The 26,291-nt window shown below is 53.2% G+C and overlaps 1 protein-coding gene across 1 annotated transcript in view; it reads left to right on the top strand.

The window, feature by feature from the left end:
* LOC144954140 (3',5'-cyclic-AMP phosphodiesterase 4D-like) overlaps positions 1-26,291 on the top strand; it is a gene marked incomplete at its 3' end in the record, with an annotated part of 50,485 nt that overhangs the window by 5,701 nt on the left and 18,493 nt on the right. Inside the window, exons 3-5 of the mRNA XM_078884705.1 lie at positions 5,761-5,826; positions 23,466-23,573; positions 24,343-24,386. Coding sequence (XP_078740831.1) covers positions 5,761-5,826; positions 23,466-23,573; positions 24,343-24,386 — 218 coding nt within the window. The remainder of the gene's footprint in view (positions 1-5,760; positions 5,827-23,465; positions 23,574-24,342; positions 24,387-26,291) is intronic.

Raw genomic sequence — 26,291 nt, 5'->3', positions numbered from 1 at the left:
ACACACGCGCACACTCACACACTCACACACACTCACACACGCGCACTCACACTCACACACGCGCACACTCACACACGCGCACACTCACACACTCACACACACTCACACACGCGCACACTCACACACGCGCACACTCACACACTCACACACACTCACACACGCGCACACTCACACACGCGCACACTCACACACACTCACACACACGCACTCACACTCACACACGCGCACACTCACACACTCACACACACTCACACACGCGCACACACACTCACACACACTCACACACGCGCACACACTCACACATGCGCACACTCACACACTCACACACGCGCACACTCATACACTCACACACACTCACACACGCGCACACACTCACACACTCACACACTCACACACACTCACACACTCACACACACTCACACACTCACACACACTCACACACGCGCGCACACACTCACACGCACACACTCACACACTCACACACACTCACACACTCACACACTCACACTCACACACTCACACTCACACACGCGCACACTCACACACTCACACACACTCACACACTCACACACTCACACTCACACACTCACACTCACACACGCGCACACTCACACACTCACACACACTCACACACTCACACACTCACACACTCACACACACTCACACACGCGCACACTCACACACTCACACACACTCACACACGCGCACACGCGCACACACTCACACACACTCACACACGCGCACACACACTTACACACACTCACACACACTCACACACGCGCACACGCGCACACACTCACACACTCACACACACTCACACACGCGCACACACTCACACACGCGCACACACACTCACACACACACACTCACACACACTCACACACACTCACACACTCACACACTCACACACGCGCACACTCACACACTCACACACACTCACACACGCGCACACGCGCACACACTCACACACTCACACACACTCACACACTCACACACTCACACACGCGCACACTCACACGCGCACACTCACACACACACTCACACACGCGCACACACACTCACACACACTCACACACACTCACACACGCGCACACGCGCACACACTCACACACTCACACACTCACACACGCGCACACTCATACACTCACACACACGCACACACAGCGCACACACGCACACGCGCACACACTCACACACTCACACACACACACACTCACACACTCACACACACTCACACACGCGCGCACACACTCACACACACTCACACACTCACACACACTCACACACACTCACACACTCACACACACTCACACACGCGCGCACACACTCACACGCAGAGCGCAGTCATCGTCATCGTCGTCATCGTCGTCGTCGTGAACACAATCATCAGCAATCTCCGTCATCTTCACCACCGCTATTGTCACCCCCCCCCACCCACCTCCTAAGTGCGGATCTTAGAACCCCCACTTTGTCATCAGTATCATCATCAGTATCATCGTCATCAGCGTCATCAGCGTCGTCATCAGCGTCATCATCATCGTCATCAGCGTCGTCATCATCAGCGTCATCGTCATCATCATCGTCATCACCATCGTCGGCATCGTCGTCATCATCATCGTCATTACCATCGTCGTCGTCATCGTCGTCGTTGTCATCATCATCGTCGTCATCATCATCGTCGTCGTCATCATCGTCGTCATTACCATCGTCGTCGTCGTCGTTGTCATCGTCATCGTCGTCATCATTGTCATCACCATCGTCGTCATCATCATCATCGTCATCACCATCGTCGTCATCATCATCATCGTCGTTGTCGTCGTCGTCATCATCATCACCATCGTCGTCATCATCATCATCGTCGTTGTCGTCGTCGTCATCATCATCACCATCTTCATCGTTGTCATCGTCGTCGTTGTCATCATCATCGTCATCGTCGTCATCATCATTGTCATCATCATCGTCATCACCATCGTCGTCATCATCATCATCATCATCGTCGTTGTCGTCGTCGTCATCATCATCATCACCATCGTCATCGTTGTCATCGTCGTCGTTGTCATCATCATCGTCATTGTTGTCATCATCATCATCATCGTTGTCATCATCATCATCATCGTCGTCATCATCATCATCGTCGTCGTCATCATCATTGTCATCATCATCGTCATCATCGTCATCATCGTCGTCATCATCATTGTCATCATCATCGTCATCGTCGTCATCTTCATCGTCATCACCATCGTCGTCGTCATCACCATCGTCATCGTCATCGTCGTCATCATCATCGTCATCACCATCGTCGTCATCATCGTCATCATCATCATCATCGTCGTCATCATCATCATCGTCATCATCACCATCGTCGTCATCATCGTCATCATCATCATCATCGTCGTCATCATCATCATCGTCATCATCGTCATCGTCGTCATCGTTGTCATCACCATCGTCATCATCATCATCGTCGTCGTCATCGTCGTCGTCCCCGACAGTCCTCCGTGCCCACGACGCGAGGCGATTTCCAAACGCCGCGATTCACAGGCTGCTGCTGCTGCTGCTCGCTAACAGCACTTGCCCCAACAGTCTGTCACGGCTATACGGGGGATCTTTGTCTTTGTGTCTGCGCGTGTTCACGTGCGCGTGTGTTCATGTGGGCGCGTGTTAATGTGAGCGTGTGTTAATGTGAGCGTGTGTTAATGTGAGCGTGTGTTCATGTACGCGTGTGTTCATGTGAGCGTGTGTTCACGTGAGCGTGTGTTCACGTGCGCGTGTGTTCACGTGCGTTCGTGTTCACGTGCGCGCGTGTTAATGTGAGTATGTGTTCATGTGCGCGTGTGTTAATGTGCGCGTGTGTTAATGTGAGCGTGTGTTCATGTGCGTTCGTGTTCACGTGCGCGCGTGTTAATGTGAGCGTGTGTTCATGTGAGCGTGTGTTCATGTGCGCGTGTGTTCATGTGCGCGTGTGTTCATGTGGGCGTGTGTTCACGTGCGCGTGTGTTCATGTGAGCGTGTGTTCACGTGGGCGTGTGTTCATGTGAGTATGTGTTCACGTGCGTCCATGTGCGCATGTGTTAATGTGCGCGTGCGTTCATGTGCGCGCGTGTTAATGTGGGCGTGCGTTCATGTGCGCGCCGCATTCCCACTAACGTGTGCGCGAGCATTCCATTGCAGTGGCGTGCGTCAATCATTCTCAGTGACAGGAGTGAGTGTGCACGTGCTGTGTGTGTGTGTGTGTGCATCATCAGTGACACATGTCGCGCGTCATCAGTGACGCGTGCCGTGCGTCATCAGTGACACGTGTCGCGCGTCATCAGTGACACGTGCCGTGCGTCATCAGTGACACGTGCCGTGCGTCATCAGTGACACGTGTCGTGCGTCATCAGTGACGCGTGCCGTGCGTCATCAGTGACACGTGCTGATGCGTCATCAGTGACGCGTGCCGTGCGTCATCAGTGACGCGTGCCGTGCGTCATCAGTGACACGTGCTGATGCGTCATCAGTGACACGTGCTGATGCGTCATCAGTGACACGTGCCGTGCGTCATCAGTGACGCGTGTCGCGCGTCATCAGTGACGCGTGCCGTGCGTCATCAGTGACACGTGCTGATGCGTCATCAGTGACGCGTGCCGTGCGTCATCAGTGACGCGTGCCGTGCGTCATCAGTGACACGTGCTGATGCGTCATCAGTGACACGTGCTGATGCGTCATCAGTGACACGTGCTGTGCGTCATCAGTGACACGTGCCGTGCGTCATCAGTGACACGTGCCGTGCGTCATCAGTGACACGTGCCGTGCGTCATCAGTGACACGTGCTGTGCGTCATCAGTGACACGTGCCGTGCGTCATCAGTGTCACGTGCCGTGCGTCATCAGTGACACGTGCTGATGCGTCATCAGTGACACGTGCCGTGCGTCATCAGTGACACGTGCCGTGCGTCATCAGTGACACGTGCCGTGCGTCATCAGTGACACGTGCTGTGCGTCATCAGTGACACGTGCCGTGCGTCATCAGTGTCACGTGCCGTGCGTCATCAGTGACACGTGCTGATGCGTCATCAGTGACACGTGCCGTGCGTCATCAGTGACGCGTGTCGCGCGTCATCAGTGACGCGTGCCGTGCGTCATCAGTGACACGTGCTGATGCGTCATCAGTGACACGTGCTGATGCGTCATCAGTGACGCGTGTCGTGCGTCATCAGTGACGCGTGCCGTGCGTCATCAGTGACACGTGCTGATGCGTCATCAGTGACACGTGCTGATGCGTCATCAGTGACACGTGCCGTGCGTCATCAGTGACACGTGCTGATGCGTCATCAGTGACACGTGCTGATGCGTCATCAGTGACGCGTGTCGCGCGTCATCAGTGACGCGTGTCGCGCGTCATCAATGACGCGTGCCGTGCGTCATCAGTGACACGTGCTGATGCGTCATCAGTGACACGTGCTGTGCGTCATCAGTGACACGTGCCGTGCGTCATCAGTGACACGTGTCGCGCGTCATCAGTGTCACGTGTCGCGCGTCATCAATGACGCGTGCCGTGCGTCATCAGTGACACGTGCTGATGCGTCATCAGTGACACGTGCTGTGCGTCATCAGTGACACGTGCCGTGCGTCATCAGTGTCACGTGCTGATGCGTCATCAGTGACACGTGCCGTGCGTCATCAGTGACACGTGCTGATGCGTCATCAGTGACACGTGCCGTGCGTCATCAGTGTCACGTGCTGATGCGTCATCAGTGTCACGTGCTGATGCGTCATCAGTGTCACGTGTCGTGCGTCATCAGTGACACGTGTCGTGCGTCATCAGTGACACGTGCTGATGCGTCATCAGTGACACGTGCCGTGCGTCATCAGTGTCACGTGTCGTGCGTCATCAGTGACACGTGCTGATGCGTCATCAGTGTCACGTGCTGATGCGTCATCAGTGACACGTGCCGTGCGTCATCAGTGTCACGTGTCGTGCGTCATCAGTGTCACGTGTCGTGCGTCATCAGTGACACGTGCTGATGCGTCATCAGTGTCACGTGCTGATGCGTCATCAGTGACACGTGCCGTGCGTCATCAGTGTCACGTGCCGTGCGTCATCAGTGTCACGTGTCGTGCGTCATCAGTGACACGTGCTGATGCGTCACCAGTGACACGTGTTCAGTGACGCACGCACGTGGTCATCATCAGTGACGCGTTCACACGAGGGGACCCCCCCCCCCCCAGGTCAACTCGGCCTCAAATGAGTACCTGGGGAGACAAAGGCGGCCGGGCGTGGTGCTGGCCCTGCTACTCGCTGACAGCCACTTGCCCCGATGGTGTCTTTGAGGCTACCCGGGGGATCTTTGTCTTTGTGGTGGTGCAAGTTGATGGTCAGTGGGGGGGGGGGGGGGGCAGAAGATCCAACGGTGAGTGACGTCGATGATGCGTGATGACGTGTACGCCCCTCCCTCCATTCCCCCCCCCCCTTCCACCCCCTCCCTTCCCCTCCCCCCTTCCCCCCTCCCCCCACCCCCCTTCCCCCCTCCCCCCACCCCCCCTTCCCCCCTCCCCCCACCCCCCTTCCCCCCTCCCCCCCTTACCCCCTTCCCCCTCCTACACCTTACTCCTGCCCCCCCCCACCCACCACCCCTCCCCCTCACCCCCCTCCCCCCTAACCCCCTCCCCCCTTACCCCCCCCCCCTTATTCCCCCTCCCTCTTCCCCCCCTTCACCTTTTCCTCCTTCACCCCCCCCCGCCCCCCCCCGCCCCCCTGCCCCCCACGTCACTCACCCAGGAACGCCCTCCTGGGACCCAAGAGTGACCGGAATTCCGACCCGGGTCTGTCCCGGTCCCATGGGATGTAAGTGTCCAGCTCCTACGGGGGGGGGGGGGGGGGGGCTGACCCCCCACTCACTCACTCACTGCCTGCCTATGGGGGCGTGGTGGTGGTGGTGGTGGTGATCGTGGTGATCGTGGTGATTGATGATGGTGGTGATTGGTGGTGGCGGCAGTGGCGATGGTGATGATGATTGGTGGTGATGATGATGGGTGGTGGTGGTGGTGGTGATCGTGGTGATGAGTGGTGGTGGTGGTGATCGTGGTGGTGATGATTGTGGTGATTGATGATGATGGTGATGATTGGTGGTGGTGGCGGTGGTGGCGGTGGTGGTGGTGGTGGCGATGGTGATGATGATGATTGATTGGTGGTGGTGGCGGTGGTGGCGGTGGTGGTGGCGGTGGTGGCGGTGGTGATGATGATGATTGATGGTGGTGGTGGCGGTGGTGGTGGCGGCGGTGGTGATTGATGATGGTGATGATGATGGTGGCGGCAGTGGCGGTGGTGATGATGATTGGTGATGATGATGGTGGTGATTGGTGGTGGTGGTGGTGATGATGATCGTGGTGATTGATGATGATGATGGGTGGTGGTGGTGATGATCGTGGTGATTGATGATGATTGGTGGTGATGGTGAACGTGGTGATTGATGATGATGGTGATTGGTGATGGTGGTGATAGGTGGTGGTGGTGGTGATGATGATAATCGTGGTGATTGATGATGATGGTGATTGGTGTGGTGGTGGTGGTGGTGATTGGTGGTGATGATCGTGGTCATTGATAATGATGGTGATGATGGTGATGATGGTGATGGTGGCGATGGTGACGGTGATGATGCCGTCCCGACCTCCATAGGCACTGCTGCTGCTTCTGCTCGCTAACAGCACTTGCCCCCAGCAGTCTGTGAAGGCCACACGGGGCACCTTTGTCTTGTGTGTGATCGCGGCGTCCGCTGGGCACGGCACTCTGCACGGTCGACGCGCCGCCGCAGTATTTACCAGGGCGGCCCGACCCCTTCGCGATCGTTGACAGCGACGTGGGGGGGGGGGGGGCGGGGGGGGCGGGGGGGGGGGGGCGGGGGGGTGTCGCCACCCAGAACGCTCTGGAAGTGGTGACACTCCGCTCCGCGCTCCGCTCCACACTCCGCTCCACTCTCTACTCCACTCCGCACTCCACTCCACTCTCCACTCCACTCTCCACTCCGATCCACGCTCCGCTCCTCTCCACTCTCCACTCCACTCCGCGCTCCGCTCCACACTCCGCTCCACTCTCTACTCCACTCCACTCTCCACTCCGCTCTCCACGTTCCACTCTCCACTCTCCACGCTCCACTCCACGTTCCACTCCACGCTCCACTCCACGCTCCACTCCACGTTCCACTCCACGCTCCACTCCATTCCGCGTTCCACTGCACTCCACGCTCCACTCCACGCTCCACTCCACGTTCCACTCCACGTTCCACTCTCCACGTTCCACTCTCCACGTTCCACTCCACGTTCCACTCCACGCTCCACTCTCCACGTTCCACTCCACGTTCCACTCCACGCTCCACTCCACGTTCCACTCTCCACGTTCCACTCTCCACGTTCCACTCTCCACGTTCCACTCTCCACGTTCCACTCCACGTTCCACTCCACGCTCCACTCCACGTTCCACTCTCCACGTTCCACTCCACGCTCCACTCCACGTTCCACTCTCCACGCTCCACTCCACGTTCCACTCTCCACGTTCCACTCTCCACGTTCCACTCCACGTTCCACTCTCCACGCTCCACTCCACGTTCCACTCTCCACGCTCCACCCCACGTTCCACTCTCCACGCTCCACTCCACGTTCCACTCTCCACGCTCCACTCCACGTTCCACTCTCCACGCTCCACTCCACGTTCCACTCTCCACGCTCCACTCCACGTTCCACTCTCCACGCTCCACTCCACGTTCCACTCTCCACGTTCCACTCCACGTTCCACTCTCCACGTTCCACTCCACGTTCCACTCTCCACGCTCCACTCCACGTTCCACTCTCCACGTTCCACTCTCCACGTTCCACTCCACGCTCCACTCCACGTTCCACTCTCCACGCTCCACTCCACGTTCCACTCTCCACGTTCCACTCTCCACGTTCCACTCCACGTTCCACTCTCCACGCTCCACTCCACGTTCCACTCTCCACGCTCCACTCCACGTTCCACTCTCCACGCTCCACTCCACGTTCCACTCTCCACTCCACGTTCCACTCTCCACGCTCCACTCCACGTTCAACTCTCCACGCTCCACTCCACGTTCCACTCTCCACGCTCCACTCCACGTTCCACTCTCCACGCTCCACTCCACGTTCCACTCTCCACGTTCCACTCTCCACGTTCCACTCCACGTTCCACTCTCCACGTTCCACTCCACGTTCCACTCTCCACGCTCCACTCCACGTTCCACTCTCCACGTTCCACTCTCCACGTTCCACTCCACGCTCCACTCCACGTTCCACTCTCCACGCTCCACTCCACGTTCCACTCTCCACGTTCCACTCTCCACGTTCCACTCCACGTTCCACTCTCCACGCTCCACTCCACGTTCCACTCTCCACGCTCCACTCCACGTTCCACTCTCCACGCTCCACTCCACGTTCCACTCTCCACGCTCCACTCCACGTTCCACTCTCCACGCTCCACTCCACGTTCCACTCTCCACGCTCCACTCCACGTTCCACTCTCCACGCTCCACTCCACGTTCCACTCTCCACGCTCCACTCCACGTTCCACTCTCCACGTTCCACTTTCCACGTTCCACTCCACGTTCCACTCTCCACGTTCCACTCCACGTTCCACTCTCCACGCTCCACTCCACGTTCCACTCTCCACGTTCCACTCTCCACGTTCCACTCCACGCTCCACTCCACGTTCCACTCTCCACGCTCCACTCCACGTTCCACTCTCCACGTTCCACTCTCCACGTTCCACTCAACGTTCCACTCTCCACGCTCCACTCCACGTTCCACTCTCCACGCTCCACTCCACGTTCCACTCTCCACGCTCCACTCCACGTTCCACTCTCCACGCTCCACTCCACGTTCCACTCTCCACGCTCCACTCCACGTTCCACTCTCCACGCTCCACTCCACGTTCCACTCTCCACGCTCCACTCCACGTTCCACTCTCCACGCTCCACTCCACGTTCCACTCTCCACGTTCCACTCTCCACGTTCCACTCCACGTTCCACTCTCCACGTTCCACTCCACGTTCCACTCTCCACGCTCCACTCCACGTTCCACTCTCCACGTTCCACTCTCCACGTTCCACTCTCCACGTTCCACTCTCCACGCTCCACTCCACGTTCCACTCTCCACGTTCCACTCCACGTTCCACTCTCCACGTTCCACTCTCCACGCTCCACTCCACGTTCCACTCTCCACGTTCCACTCCACGTTCCACTCTCCACGTTCCACTCTCCACGCTCCACTCCACGTTCCACTCTCCACGTTCCACTCTCCACGTTCCACTCTCCACGTTCCACTCTCCACGTTCCACTCTCCACGTTCCACTCCACGCTCCACTCCACGTTCCACTCTCCACGTTCCACTCTCCACGTTCCACTCTCCACGTTCCACTCTCCACGTTCCACTCCACGCTCCACTCCACGTTCCACTCTCCACGTTCCACTCTCCACGTTCCACTCTCCACGTTCCACTCTCCACGTTCCACTCTCCACGTTCCACTCCACTCCACGTTCCACTCTCCACGTTCCACTCTCCACGTTCCACTCTCCACGTTCCACTCTCCACGTTCCACTCTCCACGCTCCACTCCACGTTCCACTCTCCACGTTCCACTCTCCACGTTCCACTCTCCACGCTCCACTCCACGCTCCACTCCACGTTCCACTCTCCACGCTCCACTCTCCACTCTCCACTCTCCACGCTCCACTCCACGTTCCACTCTCCACGCTCCACTCCACGTTCCACTCTCCACGCTCCACTCCACGTTCCACTCTCCACGCTCCACTCCACGCTCCACTCTCCACGCTCCACTCCACGTTCCACTCTCCACGCTCCACTCCACGTTCCACTCTCCACTCTCCACTCTCCACGCTCCACTCTCCACGTTCCACTCTCCACGTTCCACTCTCCACGTTCCACTCTCCACGCTCCACTCCACGCTCCACTCTCCACGTTCCACTCCACGTTCCACTCCACGTTCCACTCTCCACGCTCCACTCCACGTTCCACTCTCCACGCTCCACTCTCCACGTTCCACTCTCCACGCTCCACTCCACGTTCCACTCTCCACGTTCCACTCTCCACGCTCCACTCTCCACGCTCCACTCGACCCTCCCGATCGCTCTCCGGCTCATCCTCCTCGTCCACCCCCAATAGTTTCCCCCCCTCCCTCTCTCTTCCCCAGTCGTCCGTGCTGCCGACTCCGCGCCCTCTGTTCAAGAGATTCCGTTTGGCCCTCTCCCTCCCTCCCCCTCCCTCTCTCCCTCCCTCCCTCCCTCCCCCTCTCCCTCCCCCTCGCACAGAGAGACTCATAGACTCCCACAGAGACCCACAGACTCACACAGAGACCCATAGACTCACACAGAGATCCACAGACTCACACAGAGACCCATAGACTCACACAGAGACCCACAGACTCACACAGAGACCCATAGACTCACACAGAGACCCACAGACTCACACAGAGACCCATAGACTCACACAGAGACCCACAGACTCACACAGAGATCCACAGACTCACACAGAGAACCATAGACTCGCACAGAGAGACCCATAGACTCACACAGAGAGACCTTTAGACTCCCACAGAGACCCACAGACTCACACAGAGACTCACACAGAGACCCGTAGACTCACACAGAGACCCATAGACTCACACAGAGAGACCTTTAGACTCACACAGAGACCCACAGACTCACACACAGAGACCCAGAGACTCGCACAGAGATCCATAGACTCATACAGAGACCCATAGACTCACACAGAGATCCACAGACTCACACAGAGAACCATAGACTCGCACAGAGAGACCCATAGACTCACACAGAGACCCATAGACTCACACAGAGATCCACAGACTCACACAGAGACTCACACAGAGACCCGTAGACTCACACAGAGACCCATAGACTCACACAAAGACCCATAGACTCGCACAGAGACCCATAGACGCACACAGAGACCCATAGACTCACACAGAGACCCAGAGACTCACACAGAGACCCATAGACTCACACAGAGAGACCCATAGACTCACACAGAGACCCAGAGACTCACACAGAGACCCATAGACTCGCACAGAGACCCAGAGACTCACACAGAGACCCATAGACTCACACAGAGACCCATAGACTCGCACAGAGACCCATAGACGCACACAGAGAGACCCATAGACTCACACAGAGACCCAGAGACTCACACAGAGACCCATAGACTCGCATAGAGACCCAGAGACTCACACAGAGACCCATAGACTCACACAGAGACCCATAGACTCACACAGAGACCCAAAGACTCACACAGAGACCCAGAGACTCACACAGAGAGACCCAGAGACTCACACAGAGACCCACAGACTCACACACAGAGACCCAGAGACTCACACAGAGAGACCCAGAGACTCACACAGAGACCCAGAGACTCACACAGAGACCCAGAGACTCACACAGAGACCCATAGACTCGCACAGAGACCCATAGACGCACACAGAGAGACCCATAGACTCGCACAGAGACCCATAGACTCGCACAGAGACCCATAGACTCACACAGAGAGACCCAGAGACTCACACAGAGAGACCTATCGACTCACATAGAGACCCATAGACTCACAAAGAGTCTGTGAAGGCTATATGGGGGATCTTTGTCTTCTGTGGGTGTCTGTGAGTGCGCACTGCACTGAGAACCCCCCCCCCCGCCCCCCAGAGACCTGAGTTCGATTCCCGCTCACGACCAATAACGGATATCTGAACCGTCTCCCCTACAGGTCGACTCGGCCTCAAGTGCAGTAAACATCGCCACTAGGGGAGACAAAGGCGGCCGGGCGTGGGTAGCTGGCCACCCACCCCCCACCCCCTCGTGTGCCACCGTGTTGTCCTTTATGGGCGCTACGCGACTCGCTAACAGCACTTGCCCCAACAGTCGGCTAGAGGCTATACGGGGTATCTTTGTCTTTTTTTGCAGGTGTGTGTGTGTGTACAGGTGGAAAAGAGGCTGTGTGGGTGTGTGTACGCGTGTGTGTGTGTACGTGTGTGTGTGTACGTGTGTACGTGTGTGTACGTGTGTGTATGTGTGTGTACGTGTGTGTGTGTGTACGTGTGTGTGTGTGTACGTGTGTGTATACGTGTGTGTGTACGTGTGTGTGTGTACGTGTGTACGTGTGTGTATGTGTGTGTGTGTGTGTACGTGTGTGTGTGTGTACGTGTGTGTATACGTGTGTGTGTACGTGTGTGTGTGTACGTGTGTACGTGTGTGTACGTGTGTGTGTGTGTGTGTACGTGTGTGTGTACGTGTGTGTGTGTACGTGTGTACGTGTGTGTATGTGTGTGTATGTGTGTGTACGTGTGTGTGTGTGTACGTGTGTGTGTGTGTACGTGTGTGTGTGTGTACGTGTGTGTATGTGTGTGTATGTGTGTGTACGTGTGTGTGTGTGTACGTGTGTGTGTGTACGTGTGTGTGTGTGTACGTGTGTGTGTGTACGTGTGTGTACGTGTGTGTGTACGTGTGTGTACGTGTGTTTGTGTACGTGTGTGTGTGTGTACGTGTGTGTGTGTGTACGTGTGTGTACGTGTGTGTGTGTACGTGTGTGTGTACGTGTGTGTGTGTGTACGTGTGTGTGTGTACGTGTGTGTGTGTGTACGTGTGTGTGTGTACGTGTGTGTACGTGTGTGTGTACGTGTGTGTACGTGTGTTTGTGTACGTGTGTGTGTGTGTACGTGTGTGTTTGTGTACGTGTGTGTGTACGTGTGTGTACGTGTGTGTACGTGTGTGTACGTGTGTGTACGTGTGTGTACGTGTGTGTGTGTACGTGTGTGTACGTGTGTGTGTACTTGTGTGTGTACGTGTGTGTGTGTGTGTACGTGTGTGTGTGTACGTGTGTGCGTGTGTGTATGTACGTGTGTGTACTGTGTGTGTGTGTACGTGTGTGTGTGTACGTGTGTACGTGTGTGTGTGTACGTGTGTGTGTGTACGTGTGTGTGTGTGCACTTGCCCCAACAGTCTGCCGAGGCTACACGGCGGGGGATCTTTGCCTTTATGCTGTGACTCTCGCTCCACGCGGCACCGTGGCTGTCACTCCTCATTCACTCGCTCCTTTACTCACTCATTCATTCACTCATTCACTCATTCATTCACTCATTCATTCACTCATTCACTCGCTCCTTTACTCACTCATTCATTCACTCATTCACTCATTCATTCACTCATTCGTTTACTCATTCGTTTACTCATTCACTCCTTCATTCACTCATTCATTCACTCATTCATTCACTCATTCATTCACTCATTCACTCGCTCCTTTACTCACTCATTCATTCACTCATTCACTCATTCATTCACTCATTCGTTTACTCATTCGTTTACTCATTCACTCCTTCATTCACTCATTCATTCACTCATTCATTCACTCATTCATTCACTCATTCACTCGCTCCTTTACTCACTCATTCATTCACTCATTCACTCATTCATTCACTCATTCGTTTACTCATTCGTTTACTCATTCACTCCTTCATTCACTCATTCATTCACTCATTCATTCACTCATTCATTCACTCATTCACTCGCTCCTTTACTCGCTCATTCATTCACTCATTCATTCACTCATACATTAACCAACCCATTGCCAGCGACGTACACCGAGGGGGGGTGGAGGGAGGGGGTGGGGGGGAGGGGGTGGCGTGGGCCCCCCCCCAAACCGACACCTTCCCAAAGGCCTGTGTGTGCGTGTCTGTGTGTGCGTGTCTGTGTGTGCGTGTCTGTGTGTGCGTGTCTGTGTGTGCGTGTCTGTGTGTGCGTGTCTGTGTGTGCGTGTCTGTGTGTGCGTGTCTGTGTGCGCGTGTCTGTGTGCGCGTGTCTGTGTGCGCGTGTCTGTGTGCGCGTGTCTGTGTGCGCGTGTCTGTGTGCGCGTGTCTGTGTGCGCGTGTCTGTGTGCGCGTGTCTGTGTGCGCGTGTCTGTGTGCGCGTGTCTGTGTGCGCGTGTCTGTGTGCGCGTGTCTGTGTGCGCGTGTCTGTGTGCGCGTGTCTGTGTGCGCGTGTCTGTGTGCGCGTGTCTGTGTGTGCGTGTCTGTGTGTACGTGTATGTATCTGTGTATGTCTTTATATCTGTGTACGTGTCTATGTGTGTGCGTGTCTGTGTATGTGTCTGTGTATGTCTTTATATCTGTGTGCGTGTCTATATGTGTATGTTCATCTTCTTGGTTCTTTCGGTAAAGTCACGTAGAAGGGAAGTAATAAAATAATAAAAATAAAACACAATAAAACAATTCTCACGACGTTTCGGCCACAACGCAAGCAGCCGTCCTCAGGCGAAGAATGAGAACATTATCAAGCTAGGAGCTTATATAGGTGTAGCGAGGAGGAACGCCTTAACAAAAGAATGTGCATATGAAGAGGAATTTAGCATACCAATGGGCAATGCATAGGAGGTGGGCGGAGGGGTTTCAAAGTCGCATTATGCCCATGCATTATGCAGGATCAACAGCACCACGGGGGGGCGCAAGGAACAGCGTTAATAAAGGAAAGGAATGTTAGTGATATGTAGCTGCATTTGCCAAACAACCACGTAGATAACCAAAGTGAAAACTACATAAAAAACTAAAATATAAACTGATACTTACTATACTCTACAATAAGCTGAGTTACTAACAACAAATAATAAATTACAATTCTACGTCGTAAGAAGTATATAATATACTTCCATCTAAACTTTATTCTCTTAGCATATACAGTACTATATACTGCCATAGATAAACCCAACATTAAATTATATACTGTATTGCTGTAAACCACCCTATACTTTATACATTTTAATATAACACTATGTATTATTCAACTCACCCTAATGTGTATCGAAATGGTTTATTACGTCCTTCCAATGATTGCTAAGCCAGAATCCATCTTCTCGGTTAAAATTGTCTCTGTGTTTGTATATGTGGATCGCCTCATGAACGAATCTCTCATGATAGCCAGATGGCTTGCAGAGAACCTCCGTCTTGGAGAAGTCAATGTCATGTGAGCCCACTGAGTTGTAACAGTGGTCTGCCACGGCTGAGGTGTTTGTCCTACCGTGTTTTAGATCAGCTTTATGTTCACGAATGCGGTCTGAGACGTGTCGTTTGGTTTCCCCAATGTAACTGCTACCACAGAGGCAACTTAGTTTGTAGACGCCAGGGTACTGTATGTCTGGAATCACATCTTTTACAGACGGTACCAGATCACGGATTTTATGTACTGTGTTGAATCGGACCTGGATCTTGTGTTTAATCAGGATTTTGGAGATCTTTTTTGTGACCCCAGCAATGTAGGGTAAGGTGATGGTCTTGAAAGGCTCCTCAACAGGATCTTTCTTGATGGTTGGAGTGATGGCTTTGCGGATTGTGTAGTCGGAGTAACCATTAGCTTTAAGAGCTTGGCGTACGTGTTTGAGTTCACTGGAAATGTGTTCATGGTCGGAGATGCATTGGGCTCTATGATATAGAGTCTTGATGAGGGAATTCTTCTGGGATGGATGGTGGTGGGAATCCGGTTTTAGATAAGCATCCGTGTGGGTGGCTTTCCTGTAGACAGAGTGGCTCATTGAACCATCAGGTCTCCTTTTGATTAGGACATCCAAAAAGGGTAGCTTGCCATCATTTTCGACTTCCATGGTGAATCTGATGGCTGGGTGTATGGAATTGATGTGGTCGAGAAATTGGTCTAGAGCAGGCCGGCCATGTGGCCAGATGACAAAAGTGTCGTCTACGTATCTCTTCCATAAGGTCGGGCGTAGAGTGGCAGTCTGGATGGCGTCCGTCTCAAATTTCTCCATGAAGATGTTGGCTACAACCGGAGATAGGGGGGAGCCCATTGGGGTGCCCTCAATTTGCTTGTAGAAGGTTCCATTCCAGGTGAAGTATGTATTGGTTAAGCAGTGTCTCACCAGGGGGGGTACCCCAGCATTTAGTCCTTGATGAACCAAGTCTTCAATGATTGCGATGGTGTCAGGCACAGGCACCTTGGTGAACAAGGAAACCACATCAAAACTGACAAGCAGGTCGTCTGGGGACAGGGCAATCCCCTTGATTGTCGATACCAGGTCAGTAGAGTTTAGTACTGCAGAGGTGGTTTTTCCAGTGAAAGGCCGTAGGATTTCGGACAAAAAACGAGCCAGTTTGTAAGTGGGGGAGTTGATAGTAGAGACAATGGGACGAAGAGGTGTATCTTCTTTATGTATCTTTGGCAAGCCGTACAATCTTGGTGGCCTGGCTGCAGAAGGTTTCAACGAGAACTGTTTGGTCTGATCAATTAATGCGGTTGAAGCAGAAATGATGTTGTTGGTTTTGGAGACGAGGCTGTTGGTGGGGTCTCTTTTTATTTTTGTATAGCTGCCATCGTTGAGTAGTTCTTGAATTTTGTTGTTGTATTTTATTTTGTCCATGATGACAGTGGCATTGCCTTTGTCGGCTGAGAGGATGACAATGTCATCCCTCTTTTTTAATTGAGCTAATTCAAAACGCTCATCTTTGCTGATGTTGCTAGCTGGCATCTTAGCGTTTTTGAGGGTTACAGAGATTTCAGATCTTGCTACGTCTGCAGCGATGTGACTCAAGCCCTTGAGAGCTACATCTACTCGAGCATATAATTGCTCGAGTAGATGTAGCTCTCAAGGGCTTGAGTCACATCGCTGCAGACGTAGCAAGATCTGAAATCTCTGTAACCCTCAAAAACGCTAAGATGCCAGCTAGCAACATCAGCAAAGATGAGCGTTTTGAATTAGCTCAATTAAAAAAGAGGGATGACATTGTCATCCTCTCAGCCGACAAAGGCAATGCCACTGTCATCATGGACAAAATAGAATACAACAACAAAATTCAAGAACTACTCAACGATGGCAGCTATACAAAAATAAAAAGAGACCCCACCAACAGCCTCGTCTCCAAAACCAACAACATCATTTCTGCTTCAACCGCATTAATTGATCAGACCAAACAGTTCTCGTTGAAACCTTCTGCAGCCAGGCCACCAAGATTGTACGGCTTGCCAAAGATACATAAAGAAGATACACCTCTTCGTCCCATTGTCTCTACTATCAACTCCCCCACTTACAAACTGGCTCGTTTTTTGTCCGAAATCCTACGGCCTTTCACTGGAAAAACCACCTCTGCAGTACTAAACTCTACTGACCTGGTATCGACAATCAAGGGGATTGCCCTGTCCCCAGACGACCTGCTTGTCAGTTTTGATGTGGTTTCCTTGTTCACCAAGGTGCCCGTGCCTGACACCATCGCAATCATTGAAGACTTGGTTCATCAAGGACTAAATGCTGGGGTACCCCCCCTGGTGAGACACTGCTTAACCAATACATACTTCACCTGGAATGGAACCTTCTACAAGCAAATTGAGGGCACCCCAATGGGCTCCCCCCTATCTCCGGTTGTAGCCAACATCTTCATGGAGAAATTTGAGACGGACGCCATCCAGACTGCCACTCTACGCCCGACCTTATGGAAGAGATACGTAGACGACACTTTTGTCATCTGGCCACATGGCCGGCCTGCTCTAGACCAATTTCTCGACCACATCAATTCCATACACCCAGCCATCAGATTCACCATGGAAGTCGAAAATGATGGCAAGCTACCCTTTTTGGATGTCCTAATCAAAAGGAGACCTGATGGTTCAATGAGCCACTCTGTCTACAGGAAAGCCACCCACACGGATGCTTATCTAAAACCGGATTCCCACCACCATCCATCCCAGAAGAATTCCCTCATCAAGACTCTATATCATAGAGCCCAATGCATCTCCGACCATGAACACATTTCCAGTGAACTCAAACACGTACGCCAAGCTCTTAAAGCTAATGGTTACTCCGACTACACAATCCGCAAAGCCATCACTCCAACCATCAAGAAAGATCCTGTTGAGGAGCCTTTCAAGACCATCACCTTACCCTACATTGCTGGGGTCACAAAAAAGATCTCCAAAATCCTGATTAAACACAAGATCCAGGTCCGATTCAACACAGTACATAAAATCCGTGATCTGGTACCGTCTGTAAAAGATGTGATTCCAGACATACAGTACCCTGGCGTCTACAAACTAAGTTGCCTCTGTGGTAGCAGTTACATTGGGGAAACCAAACGACACGTCTCAGACCGCATTCGTGAACATAAAGCTGATCTAAAACACGGTAGGACAAACACCTCAGCCGTGGCAGACCACTGTTACAACTCAGTGGGCTCACATGACATTGACTTCTCCAAGACGGAGGTTCTCTGCAAGCCATCTGGCTATCATGAGAGATTCGTTCATGAGGCGATCCACATATACAAACACAGAGACAATTTTAACCGAGAAGATGGATTCTGGCTTAGCAATCATTGGAAGGACGTAATAAACCATTTCGATACACATTAGGGTGAGTTGAATAATACATAGTGTTATATTAAAATGTATAAAGTATAGGGTGGTTTACAGCAATACAGTATATAATTTAATGTTGGGTTTATCTATGGCAGTATATAGTACTGTATATGCTAAGAGAATAAAGTTTAGATGGAAGTATATTATATACTTCTTACGACGTAGAATTGTAATTTATTATTTGTTGTTAGTAACTCAGCTTATTGTAGAGTATAGTAAGTATCAGTTTATATTTTAGTTTTTTATGTAGTTTTCACTTTGGTTATCTACGTGGTTGTTTGGCAAATGCAGCTACATATCACTAACATTCCTTTCCTTTATTAACGCTGTTCCTTGCGCCCCCCCGTGGTGCTGTTGATCCTGCATAATGCATGGGCATAATGCGACTTTGAAACCCCTCCGCCCACCTCCTATGCATTGCCCATTGGTATGCTAAATTCCTCTTCATATGCACATTCTTTTGTTAAGGCGCTCCTCCTCGCTACACCTATATAAGCTCCTAGCTTGATAATGTTCTCATTCTTCGCCTGAGGACGGCTGCTTGCGTTGTGGCCGAAACGTCGTGAGAATTGTTTTATTATGTTTTATTTTTATTATTTTATTACTTCCCTTCTACGTGACTTTACCGAAAGAACCAAGAAGATGAATCCCTGCAGTCACGAAAGCTTTAAATCGAAATATATGTGTCTGTGTATGTGTGTATGTGTCTGTGTATGTCTTTATATCTGTGTGCGTGTCTATGTGTGTATGTGTGCGTGTCTATGTGTGTATGTGTGTATGTGTCTGTGTATGTGTCTGTGTATGTCTTTATATCTGTGTATGTGTCTGTGTATGTGTCTGTGTATGTCTTTATATCTGTGTGCGTGTCGATGTGTGTGCGTGTCTGTGTATGTGTCTGTGTATGTCTTTATATCTGTGTGCGTGTCGATGTGTGTGCGTGTCTGTGTATGTGTCTGTGTATGTCTTTATATCTGTGTGCGTGTCGATGTGTGTGCGTGTCTGTGTATGTATCTGTGTATGTCTTTATATCTGTGGGCGTGTCTGTGTGCGTGTCTGTGTATGTGTCTGTGTATGTCTTTATATCTGTGTATGTGTCTGTGTATGTGTCTGTGTACGTGTCAACCCCCTACCTCCACGTTGGTGCCGGACGGCAACTCTGCGGTGGGCAGTGCCGTGGGGGGAGTGCCAATTCTGATTGACGACGCCTCTCATGGCATCTGTAACCACCACAGTGACTGAAAACATGTAATTAATAAGCTTGTCCCGGAGGCCCCGGGGGGACAGGCGTCTATGACGTCTCCTGGCCAAACCCCATTTGGCGGAGCCAGGAGACTCAATACTTACCCTCGGGGCTCCTCCAGAAACAACGAAAAGCCACTACGGGTGGCCACGTGGAATGTTCCAACGCTCAGTGCGGAGGAGAGGCTGCCACTCGTCTGTCGGGAGCTGGACCGGTACCGCCTGGGTCTCTGTGGTATTCAGGAGGCCCGGTGGACCGGCTCTGGCTCCTGCCACAATGAGGGGTGGACAGTCCTCTACTCGGGGCAGGAGACTGCCAAACAACAGGGAGTGGCTCTTCTTCTGAACAAAGAATGAAGGGGGCGTGGGAGCGTGGTGGTGAGGTGTGGGAAGCTGTAAGTCCCAGGCTACTTTGGGCTCGCCTTCCCATCAATCAGAGGCAAGGAGTGGTGGTCGTGATTACTTATGCCCCCACTGAAGACGAACATGCGTGGAGGGATGCAGGCAAGGCCAGTGAGCCTTCTATGACCTCCTGTCACAGGTGATAGCTAAAGTGGCCCCTCGGGATATAATCATCTTGTTTGGTGACTTCAATGCCCGAGTTGGTCATGATGCTGGCACCTGGTCTGGAGTGACTGTAAGGCAATGGCCAGATCAGCTCAATAACAACGTCAGGAGGCTGCTAGATATTTGTGCAGCCCATGGGCTTGTAATTAACAGCACTCTGTTCCGGCATTGGCACATCCACACAACATCATGGATGCATGCCGGGTCCAAGCAAGAACATCTGCTGGACTACATAGTGACGGAACAGCGGATGCGAGCCCATGTCCTTGACACCAGGACCTACCGTGGAGCTGATCTGACCTCTGACCATCGACTAGTCATCTGTAAGATGCGCCTGCCATTCTTCCACTCCGGTGGTGGGTGTACACCCAGGACCCCATTCCAACCAAAAGTGGCCTGGTCTCAGCTAGCTGATGAAAGTTGCAAGCGAGAATTTCATCATTGCTTGCAGCTGGGGTTGGCATCGTCCCCCACTCCACCTGATGTCGAGGGTAAATGGGCGAGGTTTAAGACTGTGACTCATGCAGCTGCAATGGCTGCTTTGGGTACGCGGTCCAGACCTCCCCAGAAACCCTGGCTGACAGAGGAGGTGTTCAGGTTAATTGAGAAAAAGCGACAGGCCCACTCTCATCGCCTACAGCATCCCACGTCGGAGAATGAGGAGGTTTACCGCAGCCTTCGCTCGGAGGTTCGGAGAGCCGTAAGGCGCTGTAAGGATGGGTGGTGGTCGCGGGTTGCTGAGGAGATGGAGTCTGCCTCAGTGGCCCGCGATCACAAATCACTATTTAATTCCATCAAAAAAGTAACCTGCAGCGCCACACCTATTACCATCATTAGAGGAAAAAACGGTGATCCAATCTCCGACCCCCAGGAACAGGTTTGCAGATTTGCTGAGCATTTCTGCGAGGTCCTGGGGGAGGGAAAATCTCTCAGCCAGGAAAACATCATGGCACAAAGTGGGGATAATCCTGCTGAGGCTGCGGTGCCTCAAATATTGGAAGAGGTCACCCCCTGTGAGTGGCTGGCTGAGGTGCCAGCTGTTGAGGAAGTACTGAGGGCGATCCGGAGTCTGAGACCAGGGAAGGCACCGGGCAGAGATGATCTCCCAAGCGAAATGCTGAGGGAGGGTGGCGTTTGTGCACAGACTGCCCTATATGACATCATAACAACAGTCTGGACCACTGGACGGGTTCCGCAGGACTGGAAGGATGCCCTGGTGGTCCCCCTCTTTAAGAAGGGGGACCGTACCGACTGTAACAACTACAGGGGCATCTCACTCCTCAGTGTGCCGGGTAAGGTCCTGGCAAGGATTATTCAACATCGCCTTGCTAGGCACGCTGAGGAGAGGCTTGCGGAGCCCCAATGCGGTTTCAGGAAAGGGCGGTCCTGCACAGATGCCATATTTTCTGTCCGTCTGCTCCAGCAGAGGTGTAGGGAATTTCAAAAAGACCTACATCTCTGCTTTATTGACCTGGTCAAGGCCTATGATACCATCAGTAGGACTGGGCTCTGGGTTGTTCTTCGTGCTTTCGGAGTCCCTGACCCTCTGCTCACGATCATTAAGGACCTTCATGATGGTGAGCGGGCCCGGGTAAAACTACGTGGCCGGGAGTCAGAGCCTTTCCCTGTACACCTTGGGGTGCGACAGGGATGTCCTCTGGCTCCCACATTATTTAACATCTATTTCGACTGCGTAGTTCGTGAAGCCTTCAAAAGCTGTACCGGGGGAATTACCATTTGGTACAGATATAATGGGAGGCTGATCGACGCCCGGGTGCGATCAAGGGATGGCTCCCTATTGGTCAACCACGTTATGTATGCCGATGATTTGGTAATAGCTGCTCATTCAGAAGAGGAGTTGGAGACGCTGCTGCTGAGACTGGAGTGTGCCACCAAGAGGTGGGGCCTTACCATCAGCCCCACCAAAACTAAGCACCTGCCTGGGTATTTTGTACCATCGGGCACTCCACCCCCACAACTCCCAATCGGTGATGGGGCAGTTGTGGAGAGAGTGGAGAGTTTCCCATACCTGGGCAGTGTGCTTATGACCGGCTCCAGTTTATCAGCAGAGGTCTCACTCCGAATCAGTCGAGCGGCAATATCTTTTCATCGGTTGCGTAACGCTGTGTGGAAGCTACCTGGTCTGTCGCTCCGCACGAAGCTTCAGGTCTTCTCGGCCACGGTCATTCCCTCCCTTCTCTACGCTTGCGAAACGTGGACCCCCCTAGTGGAGCATCTTCGTCGGTTGGAAACATTTAGGCTGGCCTGCCTACGATCCATCCTGGGTTTAACCAGGCTGGATTGTGTGAGGAGCTCACAAGTCCTTGAAAGATCTGGGCAAAGTCCCATCAGTGAGCTCCTCCGGCAGGCAAGGCTGCGTTGGCTGGGTCATGTAGCCCGCATGCCCAGCCACCGCATGCCTAAACAGCTTTTGTTCGGCCGGATCGAGGGGGCTAAACGGGCGCGGCACGGGCTAGAGAAGAGATGGAGTGATGTGGTACAGGAGGACGTGGAGCTGAGTGGACTTGCCGATGACTGGTACCAGCGGTGTCAAGATCGGCCTCAGTGGAGGAGGCTCGTGAAGGACGCTACTGGGCAGTTGGAGGCAGTCGCCCTCCAACAACAACGGAGGGCGGAGGAGCGACGCTCACAACAACGAGCGGAGCGCCGGGTGGCTAAAGCACAGCAAGTTGGCACAGTAGGGGGCACAGGTGGTGGATCAGCCAGTCATCTCGGTCATCTCGGTCAGTCGACCCGTGGCACCTGGGTCTGCCCCGTGACCTCCTGCCAGCGGGCGTTCGACACTTCACGTGGCCTCAGGGTGCACATGGCCTGGCACAAGCGTCGTGGTGACGTCACCGCCACTTAGTGGCGAATGGCGGTTGTTGTTGTTGTTGTCTGTGTGTGCGTGTATATGTCTGTGGGGAGCGGTGGTGCAGCGGTTAGCGCTACGCTGCGCTACGAACCCGGCGACCCGAGTTCGATTCCCACTCACGGCCAACTCAAGTGAAGATCATCTGAACCGGTCCTGGGCCTCCCCCTAGGTCGACTCAGCCTCTAACGAGTACCTGGTGCGGTGTGTAGTAAACATCGCCACTGGGGACACAAAGGCGGCCGGGCGTGGTGCAGGCCACCCACCCCCTCGTGTGCCACAGCGCCGGCTTTCATAGGTGCTCGCTAGCAGCACTTGCCCCTACAGTCTGTTGAGAAGCTACGCGGGGGACCTTTGTCTGTGTGTGTGCAGGCACGGCGATGACCTCATCGTGACCCCGTTTGCCCAGGTGCTGGCCAGCCTGCGGTCGGTGAGGAGCAACTTCACCATCCTCACCAACGTGCAGGGAGCCATCACCAAGTAAACGCTCACCCGCTCACCCACCTGCTCACCCACTCACTCGCCCACTCGCTCGCCCGCCCGCTCGCTCGCCCGCTCGCACACTCACCCGCTCGCTCGCTCGCTCCCCAATCATTCGTTCACCCACTCACCTGCTCACTCACCCACTCGCTCACCCACTCACTCGCTGACCCACTCACCCGCTCAATCACTTGTTCGCCCACTCGCTCGCCTCATCACTCACCCACTCACATACACACCCACTCACCCACTCGCCCACCCACTCACCCACTCACCCACCCACTCACCCACTCGCCCACCCACTCAACCACTCGCCCACCCACTCACCCACCCACCTATCCACTCACCCACCCACTCACTCACGCACCCACCCACCTGCCCACCCACTCGCCCACCCACTCACCCACTCGCCCACTCACTCACCCACCCGCTCACCCACTCGCCCACCCATTTACCCACCCACTCACTCACTCACTCACCCAGCCGCTCACCCATTTACCCACCCACTCACTCACTCACCCAGCCGCTCACCCACTCGCCCACCCATTTACCCACTCACTCACTCACCCAGCCGCTCACCCACTCGCCCACCCATTTACCCACCCACTCACCCACCCAGCCACTCACCCACTCACCCACTCACCCACTCTCTATCTCTCTCCCAGTGTGAAGTCGTATGTCTCTAGCTAACCCACCCACGTGTGGTTCTTCTTCTCCCCCGCCTCTCCCTCCCCTCTCTTCCCCCCTCGCCCCCCATCTCCGTGGCTAGGCGCTCCCCCATTGGTGCTCAGGCGAACAGGGCGAGTCTGTCCGGTGAGTGCGCCTGAGACATTTTTAAATCCTTTATATTAAGTTTGCTTGCTTGCGTGCTTGCGCGCTTAGGACCGTGCAAATCTTTCTGTCGTTTTTTAACCCACTTCCCGTGATCCAATCGAGCTGACATTTTGCACACAGACTCGTTGTGCGTGACAATTAATTTTCGTGAAAAAAAAATTCCCAAATTTTACACTTTTTAGGGAAAAAAATTGAAATATGTAATTACCAATTGCTTAATGGTGGCAGGCAATCATCTGACCCATAGGTGGCAGCCATCTCAAGCCAGAGGACGAGAGGACTCTAGCCGCCCCGATGCCACGCATATGAAGGATTTATAGTGAAAAACTTTGTTTTTACGGGTTAATTTTTTCGAGATGAGATTTCTTCTTACAACTAAAAAAATTAACCCGTAAAAACAAAGTTTTTCACTATAAATCCTTTATATGTGTGGCATCGGTTTCATTTTATTATTCATTTCTGTTTTTCTTGAGTAAGCAAGCAAGCAAGCAAGTGAAGTTAATATAAAGGATTTAAAAATGAAAGATCACCTCTTGACATGCCCCGTATATTCCCGAGGGCACTAGCGTTGACCCGTTTTACCACTTTCAAGAACCTGGCGGCTTCAATTTCACTGCTCTATAAATAGTCTCCATTGTACAGCGTGGGGGCAGGGATTCCATGCCATGTGGTTAGTCAACATTTGCGTCATCATGAAACGGGCGGCTAGAGTCCTCTCGTCCTCTGGCTTGAGATGGCTGCCACCTATGGGTCAGATGATTGCCTGCCACCATTAAGCAATTGGTAATTAAATATTTAATTTTTTTCCCCTAAAAAGTGTACAATTTTGGAAAAAAATGTTCACGAAAATTAATTGTCACGCACAACGGAGTCTGTGTGCAAAATGTCAGCTCGATTGGATCACGGGAAGTGGGTTAAAAAAAACGACCGAAAGATTTGCACGGTCGTAAGCGCGCAAGCGAGCAAGCGAGTGAACTTAATATAAAGGATTTGAAAAGAAAAACTACATTTTTTATTTTGCCAGGTCAAGGCCCCACCACTGAACTACTATCCAGCTTCTTTTTCAGAAGCCACCTGGCCATCGAAGTCGATAGCTCGACGTAGTTGCTGGCTTATCATCATCATCACCACCACGTGGACATTCACAGCAGAAGCCAAATCACTCAACAACGCGTGGTGACGTTGATTCTAAACGTGGAGGGGAAATATCGGAGGACCAAGAGACAAATCCACGCGAACGCGGGGAGAGAGAGAGAGACACGCAGACTCCAAATGTACAGCAGCAGCAGCAGGCATCGTCAGGGTCGGGATCGAACCGACGACCTCCTGTACACCACGCGAGGTAGTTAACATCTCCTAGCCACCGTGATGATGATGAGAGAGAGAGACACGCAAACTCCAAATATACAGCAGCAGCAGGCATCGTCAGGGTCGGGATCGAACCGACGACCTCCTGTACACCACGCGAGGTAGTTAACATCTCCTAGCCACCGTGATGATGATGAGAGAGAGAGACACGCAAACTCCAAATATACAGCAGCAGCAGGCATCGTCAGGGTCGGGATCGAACCCACGACCTCCTGTATACCAGGCGAGGTCGTCAACATCTCCTAGCCACCGTGATGATGATGAGAGAGAGACACCCAAACTCCAAATATACAGCAGCAGGCGTATTCAGGGTCGGGATCGAACCCACAACCTCCTGTAGACCAGGCGAGGTAGTCAACATCTCCTAGCCACCGTGATGATGATGAGAGAGACACGGGGGGGGGGGTTGGGAACGGTGCAGATGGAGGTGGAGGGAGTTGGGAAAGATAGACTCTACAGAGACGGAGACACACAGAGAGACACGGAGAGAGAGAGACACACACACAGAGTAACACA

Source organism: Lampetra fluviatilis, unplaced genomic scaffold (genome assembly GCF_964198595.1).
Source record: "Lampetra fluviatilis unplaced genomic scaffold, kcLamFluv1.1 SCAFFOLD_377, whole genome shotgun sequence".
NCBI classification, from domain to species: domain Eukaryota; kingdom Metazoa; phylum Chordata; class Hyperoartia; order Petromyzontiformes; family Petromyzontidae; genus Lampetra; species Lampetra fluviatilis.
Note: the sequence above shows the minus strand (reverse complement) of the source record. Positions and strands in the feature narration are given on the sequence as shown.